The 9,066-nt window shown below is 40.3% G+C and overlaps 1 protein-coding gene across 1 annotated transcript; it reads left to right on the forward strand.

Moving 5' to 3' along the window:
- The first annotated feature begins 2,042 nt into the window (after positions 1 to 2,042).
- LOC131323075 (putative zinc finger protein CONSTANS-LIKE 11) lies at positions 2,043 to 5,301 on the forward strand. Its single transcript, XM_058354692.1, has 4 exons — positions 2,043 to 3,418; positions 3,709 to 3,924; positions 4,276 to 4,619; positions 4,830 to 5,301. Exons 1-4 carry the CDS (start codon positions 2,837 to 2,839, stop codon positions 4,921 to 4,923), a joined length of 1,236 nt encoding a protein of 411 aa, XP_058210675.1. The 5' UTR covers positions 2,043 to 2,836; the 3' UTR covers positions 4,924 to 5,301.
- The last annotated feature ends 3,765 nt before the right edge of the window (positions 5,302 to 9,066 follow it).

Below are 9,066 nucleotides of genomic sequence, written 5' to 3' on the forward strand. Positions count from 1 at the left end.
CAATCCAGAGGTCGCTGTCCAGTCGAGTGGACAAAGTAGAAAATTAACTCACTGCATTAACAGGCCCGGACCTGAGCCCTAACTTTATTGACAATTATGCTTATATGCTTAGAGGTTCATTATTTAGCCCGCCGGACCATGCCCCGCCCAAAGTCCGCTTGGCCTGTTAGAATATTGCCCGCCCAAGTCAGTCCAATAGACGGGTTAGCCTAGCCTGAATTGTTCATGGGCTGGGCTTGGGCCTAAGAATTTTTGCTCCGCCCGCCCGCAAGACCCACCCATGAGTGATGAGACCCACCCGCAAGCCTGTCCGATTAGTTGTTAATTTAGTTTTTATTATATATATATATATATATATATATATATATATATATATATATATATATATTTAGTATGGCTAGTCATTAATTTCCCATGAGCGTAGAGAGAGAAAATAAGATAAATGAAATTCAATTTATTAGGTCACCAACATCTTCCAATTTTTCTACTCGACCCGGTCATCTACACAACCAAAACATAAATATGATGCTTTTAAACCTGAAACTATTGTTCTTGATGGTGTTTCATTTCTAAAGCCAAACATTCATTCCAATTGTTTTTCCTTTTGACCGTTGGTAACTTGGTAGCATGGTATATTATGCAAATGCATTTATTAGAGCATGTAGACTAATAAAATGTATTTTACCTACATAATAATCAACTTTTTTTATTTTACCTACTCAAATCTCTCTCAACCCCATACTAATTTTCTCTATCATACCTCTTTATCCTTATAAAATATATTACTAAAAAAGAGACAGATAGAGAGGGGTAGAGAGAGAATGAGGGAGTGTTAGAGAGGAGAGAAAGAAAGAATAATATTTTAATAGTTTGCTTGTGAACTACCTCGCTAGTTTTACAGAGCATTTTCCTGAAAGGAAAAATACCTCTATATTTACAGAGACCGGTGCAAACTGCTTTAGTGGCTTTGATTAGGTAAAATGACTAAAAAGTTGAATTTGCCTACTCTTGTGTACATGCTCTAGTATGCAATAAGTTTCTGGCCAACGGTTTCAGCCACACAAACCAACAATACCCTTTTTTTTAATTTGCACAAACCAACAGTTTTCATAGCCCAAGGTTTGAACTACAACTAGATTACTAGAAGCAAACAAAAACCCCAGGAAATTCTAGCCCGACTGGCTTTTGACCCGCTAACTCGTCAATTGAGCTCGCCCGTAGGCGGGGTTGGGCTTAAATTTAAGATACATAACCCGGCCCGCAAAAAGAAAAAAGTCCACTTGGCCTAGCCTGTGGCGGGCTTGGATAGTGACTATGGGGGCTGGGCCGGTGCCCGGCCCGATGATGACCCTTAATTTGTACGCGTATGTGAGCATAAGCGTGAAAGTGTTTTTAAATCACATATCATATTACTAAAATCTGCGAGAGCGAAAATTGAAAGTGCAGTGCAATAGTTGAGAGTAGGTGCGTGGTGCGTGGTGCGTAGTTGGGCCGAACGATTATGGTATTCTCACAAGCTGCCAAGCACTATGCTGCCATATGCTGTATGATTGTGCCCCATGGCACGACTAGACCGGTGCCACGTGGCTGGACCAGATTGTACCGTACCGACACGCCTTTGCCACCGTGCCACGGCCGAACCATGACTGCTACCACAGTGACCAAAAAAAAACCAGTAGTAATTTTTCTCTTCAACAGAAAACTTAAAATACCACCGTACTTGAATGTTGTTGAAACTTGAAACCATGAATCCGAGTTAAGTTCTTGAAAAAGAGAAATTTTTGGGTGCCGGTAGTACCCCGTCGGCAGTCTAAATTTTAGAGAGAGAAAAAGAAGAGAGAGGAAATAAATCTAGACTATCCAAAGCACATTTGAAAAATTGGACAGTCCCTCCGACGGGTACGTTTTCATAATTTAATTTAGCACGTGGGGTTTGCTGAGATTAGCATTTCAAACCAGTGAGCGAGTATTAAGGAGGGTGTGGCCAATTGACCAATACCAGATCTCTTCCTTCACCTCCACGTTGCCACGTGGCACAAACCCAATGCCTCAATAAATCTTGCCCATGGCCGTTCACAAAAACTAAAAATAAATTTTGCAGAGTCACTACCTACCTGAAACTCTCTCTTCCACCAGTGTCTCGGCCCACAAAAACAATCCACCTCAAGATCCCTCTTGCTCGCTGTAATGACTTCTTGGTTTCTGGATCCTGACTAATCTTTATTTGCCTCCTTTTGTATCCAACCTGACATGATTCGCGAGAGCGAAAATTGAGGGCGCAAGCAGGAGCGCTGAGCATTTACCGATTTACATGACCAAGATACCAAAAAATCCCCTTAGAACAGTTTTTTTCACTTTCCATAAAACTCACATTGTGATCAATTTCGAAACTTATTTTCAAGAAACGTCCCGCGGAAGACCCCGTTGCTCGCCGAAAACCGATTATTTTCAAACTCTTGAGAAGCATTTCCGAAAATAACTAATATATGAAGATGACTGAGTAATTACATTTTCCGAGCAGTTTCTAATTAAAGTTGTTCTGAAAGAGTACTTCTGAAAACAGAAACCAAGAAGGCCTACAGTTTTATCCATCCTTTCAGTATAATTCAAATAACACTATGCTGATTCCTTCTTTGTTTTATTGAGTTCCACCTTCATCTTGATCCTGATCTACTTGCCGACAGAAAGGGTTTGATCTCGATTTGTTGCTTTTAAAGGTTGTAGTAAAAGGGTGGCTGCTGTTCTAGGGACGAAAACAAAAAACCGGTATTCCCGAAGCAAGTTTCAAGTTAGTTATGTTATGTTAGCTAAAGGAGGAGCAAATTAATTAGGCCATATGGAACCTTTGTGTGAGTTTTGTTGGGTGGTGAGGGCAGTTGTTTACTGCAAATCTGATTCCGCCAGACTTTGCTTGAACTGTGATAACTGTGTGCACTCTTCTAATCACTTGTCTCGTAGGCATAACCGTTCACTCATATGTGACAAGTGCAATTCACAGCCAGCAAATGTCCGCTGTGTTCTTCACAAAATGTCGCTGTGTCAGAATTGCGACTGTAACGGAAATGGATGCTCAGGGCCGGGGCATTTGCGCCAGACATTGAGATCTTATTCGGGATGTCCTTCGTTGGGTGAATTTTCGAGGATTTGGTCTTCTGTTCTTAATGGGCCTCCTCCTTTAGACGGTTTCGATCCGTTGAGTATGCCTTTGAATGAGAATTGTGTCAATCTGAGTTTGGAGCAAAAAGGCAATGAGGGGTCGGTTGGATTGGTAACAAGCAAGTTGAATGAGCTAGAGCCTTGTGCCAAACTTGAAAATTTGATGTGTCGATCTCTTGTTATTCCTAACAATGCCGATTACTTACACCCGAACAATGGAGATCAACCACTTCTGTTTCCCAGAGGATCAAATCTGCAAAAGGTTATTTCTCTTATTATTTTCCTAGTCTTTGTTCTTCTCATGGTAAATATATGGGGGTTTATTTCGTGTTAAATGTTGGAAGAGATGATTATCATAGCTCTATCATTGGTTCGTTGCTACGCAAGAATCATATAGTGGCAATATGTAATGGCAATGAACATAACGGTGCAAATACGCCCTTTGATAGAACATTTGACTTGTGATCTAAGACGTTGGATATATTAGTGATCACAATGTGGAAACTTAATTTGCAGAATCTGATGTCTGCCTTATTTCACTTTTCTCTGCAGCAGGGCTATTCCGGTTACAAGAATCTTGAACTTAACGAGGGTGAAGATCTCAACGCGTATGACGTTGCATTCAACCTTGAGAGATGTGATGAGATATTTGATTCTTCGCAAGGTCATTCTAGATATAACCTTGAGGACGGAGGAATAGATAGCCAACTAAAGGAGAAAAACGTGTCCGATACTGAATCTAATGGTTACGTCCAAAATATCGTAGAGGTATACCATGAACTTGGTTTATGCTCTTCCTTTTGAGATCTTTATAGATGCAAAAAATCTGAATCCGTCTTTATTAGCCGGTCGTTTCTTTGCTGATTCCCAGTTTCAACTATTTCATATGCTCTTTTAGAGATCTCAATTTTGCATTTAACAAAGAACATGTGACAATAGAAATAAGTAACCATCATTAACAACCGAAGATTGGGTTTTTTCTACTTAAACAAGCTTTATTGTGTTGTGACTCCTATATCGTCATCTTCACTCGAAATGAATAACAACATGCTCGAAATGAATAACAACATGCGTACGTATGTATGTATGTCTGACCATTAAACTTGTGGATTTCGTTAGGCATCATTGTCAGGACAACCAGAGGGCATGGCTTTGCAATCTTCAGCGGTTGCTGGGTCAGCTAATCTTATGCAGGCTATGAGCGGAAGTGGTAATCGGATGCTTATTAACAGCTGCAACAGAAATTTCACCTGGGGTTTTCCTACTGGACAAATTCCTCCAAGCATATCACTTTCACCATCCAACCTTACGGGTGAAAGCAGCGCTGCTGATAATCAGGACTGTGATTTATCTCCCAGGTTTATGACTACTGAACCACCATGGGAGTCCAATTCAGAAATCAGCAACCAACAAGCAAGGGACAAAGCGAAGTTGAGATATAACGAAAAGAAGAAAACAAGAATGTATGTGGTTCAACTTTTGATCTCTAGGATCTGCAAAATTGTTATTTGTAGCTTATCTAAGGCATTCATGTGGTTTTTCCAAGAGAATTGAGGGTTCTTTGCCCTTTCGCTAGGCTGCATTTTACTTTCTGGGCATGGTGATGAAGTCTCTATTGCTTTCAAGTTCGTATGCGGCTACGGACATAATGTTTTCACCTTTGTGGTCTGCAGGTTTAGCAAACAAATAAGATATGCATCCCGCAAAGCCAGAGCTGATACACGAAAGCGCGTGAAAGGTAGATTCACGAAGGCTGGTGAAGCATGACTAAGATCCTCTTATAACAAAGAACTTCTGAGCCAGATCATCTGCTTTGGTCCCTTGCACATCAGACCTGATTCAAAAAGGTACTTAAAAAGCTACTCACCCGCGAAATTGAGAGCTAATCGAACACTAGTTGTACTCGTGAGACTATGGAGATGCAGAAGCAGTTGGACATGGATTGGCACAATGAAATAAAATGATCCATAACGGAAAATGCAAGAAATTCCAAATGCTCCCTAAAAGAGGTTTCATGTTAATAAAGTCCTTCTGTACTTGTTGAGAGAATTACTGGTTAATTCAACTAATGAAATGCTACGCGATGGAAAGAATTCTCTTGAAAAAGCTGTACAAATAAGATCCTGTCGACTAGAGTATGAGTACTATTACCTCCATTGACGTATGATCTCTATATCTTCATGGCCTTGACAGGTCTAATATTTCTCTCTGTTATCAGAAAGCCATTCTTCAACCCAGACTCAAAAATAATCTTGAAGACGATACAATCTTTAGCCTCCCCCTCCTCCAATCCGCGCATTCACATTCGACACATCTCCAATAGTATTCTCAAATTAACCTCGTCCCATCTTTACAACGGCAGATCTCATTGCTGGGTAGCCTCTTTGATTTGACCAGTGAATGATCATTAGAGAACCAGATCACATCCATAGAATGGAGTCTCTACAGCCTGGTTAACTATTCTGTTTAGCCATGTACTGTATTTTCTTACAGGTAATTGTATTCAATCTCATTTCCTCTCTGATCTTGTGTTTAACTCCAGGGACTTCAAATAACATACTCTAATATTTGCAATTAGTGGTTCCAAAAACTTTTTTCCAAGTTGCTTTGTTTCTATACCCCCTAACTGTGCATTCACTTGTCAGTCCTGTACTGGTAGGAGTCACAAATACTTCTTCAACGTAACAAGTATTCATGACCGCTCAATTTACCATCTGCTTGAGCGGTCATGAATACTTCAACGTAACAAGTCTGTTTTCAAGGGGTTAAAATACAGCAGATTGAGTTTTATGTCGTGGGTTAGAACCCGATCGAGGGCAACCACTTTCCTATTAATATGGCCAAATATCAGTTTTGTACTCAGTCTACCCTTCCCAACCCAGTAATGATGATCAAACCGTGCATATCTTATGACATCTTCCTTTGGAATCGGTAGGGAAACTGTTACAATCATCATGCCTGCAAGGATTACTTGGAATAAGATTATACTACTTCAACAAGGAAACAGAACATTATCAACTTGCCATCTTGATCCAAACATCGTATGAGCGCATGGATTTCTGTGCGATAGCTGGGCTGATAATTGCTGCTTAATATCTTAAATCTTAATCTGTGTGGTCCAATAATCAAATAAGGAAAATAATAAGCAGAAACAAAATACTAGAGTTTTAATTACACCAAGATCATAGTAAGCAAACGATCGATGTAATTGTTTTTTTTCCTGGCATTTTTAGCTCACCAAACTCTGAATTTTCCAATTAGAGTAGGTCACATATGATGATAATCTATGATCAACCCCTTTCAAAATATCTCAAAGCCTTTAAATTTCATCATTAACAGACTAACCTTAAAACCTTAGCTCAGACATAACAAACTGAGTATCAGTTTGGCTAACTAGGTAATGCAACATTCAGTACTATAATAACATTATGAACAAATTCGATTGGAAGAGGAAAAGACACTCAAAGAAACAGTTTCAGTGTTTTCAAGCACTTCGTTTCGACATTTGAGTCACACCGGCTTCTTCCCTCTCCCCAACTCACGACGCCAGGAAGCAGCAACTTGAATGAAGCGCCGACGATATAACGTTGCGTAAGGCCTTGGCATGTGCTGCAAAGCAAGCACCTGATATGCCTTTGTGCTAAGAAATTAGCCCCGTGTACCCATTTGTCACATTTTTTGCATAGAAACGCGTTATCTGCTTGGCAGAACAACGAGGCCGGTGAACCGCAGAGCTCGCAAGCCACCGGACTCTGCACCGGGTGGGCTGGAACTGCCTCTGTTACAACCTCCAACCGCCTGAGACGGCCTTGGGTTTCCTCTTCTTCTATTCCTCTGCACATATTTTTTCAGATGTAAAAATGCCAAGAAGCTGAAGTAGCCTTTTATAACAATGTTGGGTCTGGCTATCTTTAACATGCAGTCCATGAAGGATATATTGTGCCCTTAACTTTTCATGTAATGACAGGAATGCCACTTGATGACACCTTGTCACTCTGTTCTCTCCCACTCAAAAAGGACATGTGTTTAAACTTGAAGAGTTAACTTTCCAATTACCATGTGCAAGATTTCTTGTAATGGGATTGTTTTAAAAAACCATCTTATTGCCATATATCTGATATTTACATGATTTGTGGTGGGAAAGGTACTGAATGGATACCTATTTTATGGTTGTTTGTTTAAATGAAATTTGCTAACCCTGAGTAGGTTTGATGTCATTTTTGGTCCACCCCAAGAACGATGGTTTTTCGTTTTTCCTAGCCTATTAGTAGTAAGTTAAAACAGTATGCCGTTGTTTCTCAATCAATTCAAACCCGAGACCTCTCCTGCATGCGCTAAGGCTCCATGTCCACTAGGGCTACTTCCTCGCCTCACCCCAAGGAAGTTAACTCTTGAGGTGGGTTAAATTAAATTCATTGAACAAAAGAGGGTAATGAGTAATTTAGGACCATACAATCTTGATCATCTAATTTTGACTAAACAAAGAAAACATAACCACCCCTTTGAGTGAACTGTAAGCTGTGCGAGATGATTGAAGGAATGTTATGACCCGTTGATTTTTTCTGGGTGAGTGGTTGCCTTGTCAATTTTGGTTACTAAAGAAGGAAGACGGTTCTATGGCCTAGAATTAAAGCCTCCACATTTGGGACCCACTCTCTACTGTAGGCTAGAGTGACAACTTGGTGGTGAAAACCCGATAGATTTGCTCCTTCCTAAAATTTTAGAATCGATTATCTTACCAGCAACTCTTGAAATCATTTCACCCTCTTGGGTAAATGAGTGAAACAATGTCTTTGTCTACCACCTACAGAGAGATATTACATTGTCAAATCAGTGCCCAATTGTGTGGTTGATGAGACTTGAAAGTCTCTCGGTTTCTATGTGCCTGCCCAATGGTGACCTCTATTCCAACTTTTCCATCACATCTGTGAAGCGCAACGTCTGAAGTTCCAAGGGCACCTTTGTTTGTCACATGAATGAGGGTGATGGGCATATAAAAGTTTCATGTGGATTGTTTATTCCCGGGGTTGCATAATAATTGATAATGGAATAGTGTGGCATGGTTGGATGTTGTTGAAGGAATTCCTTCGTTATGTATTTGTCGTCTTATTCTTTTTCTACGAATCTATTTTGTTTATGTACCCGTTGATGTTCGATCAAAGCCAATTCTCATGTGAAAGACCAAAACTCGATGAGATGTACAGAAGTCGAAATTGGACTGGACTGACCCATAATAAAACTGGACCAGAGATCGGTCCTCTGCACGTATCTCGAGAATAAATCATGTTGTTACCTCTTTATCTTGTTGGACCACCATACGTGTCCTAGAAGTGTTTTGGACAACCAAACGTGTCCTAGAAAGCTAGATCTAACGAACGAATGGCTGAGTGAGAACTTGTACTTGTGGATTTCCCTCCACCCATTACGTGGGCATTCATAAAGGCCAGAGTCCCATAAACAATGGTTTCTTTCCCCCCTAGTCTTCAGACGTGTGATCGAAAAAGCATTATCTTGGGGGTGTAGTGCTGTTTATGCATGTGGCACTCACACTCAATCACTCACTTAGGCCTCGTTCTGCCAAAAGAAATAATTATTTATTTATTTAATTAAAAATGATGTATTATGAGAGAATGATCTGTCTTGTAAAACATAAAATAAATTATCCAATGAAGACGTTATCATTCACTTTTATTGCGTGATTGAGAGATAATAAATAAATGACCCACAAAGTGTGGTGTCGATCTGAATGATAGTTCGAGAGTACCCCATAATCGGCCTTACTTGGGCGGTTGAATCGAAGAGATTATTCCACGTTTGCGGGTAAACGTCACCACATCCCCCAGAGCCACACGATACCGTCGCATTAGAAGGTAGGCCCAACTCTATGCTCTTGAGTTTGTGCAAGCTGGC

The sequence above is a fragment of the Rhododendron vialii genome, chromosome 4a (assembly GCF_030253575.1).
Source record: "Rhododendron vialii isolate Sample 1 chromosome 4a, ASM3025357v1".
NCBI classification, from domain to species: Eukaryota; Viridiplantae; Streptophyta; class Magnoliopsida; order Ericales; family Ericaceae; genus Rhododendron; species Rhododendron vialii.

Bases quoted from the DNA above. Each gene is read 5' to 3' on its own strand.
- LOC131323075 (XM_058354692.1), top strand. From the start codon at position 2,837: ATGGAACCTTTGTGTGAGTTTTGTTGGGTGGTGAGGGCAGTTGTTTAC. The intron at 3,925-4,275 runs GTATACCATGAA...GGATTTCGTTAG, and splicing joins ACGTCCAAAATATCGTAGAG to GCATCATTGTCAGGACAACC. The intron at 4,620-4,829 runs GTATGTGGTTCA...TGTGGTCTGCAG, and splicing joins GAAAAGAAGAAAACAAGAAT to GTTTAGCAAACAAATAAGAT.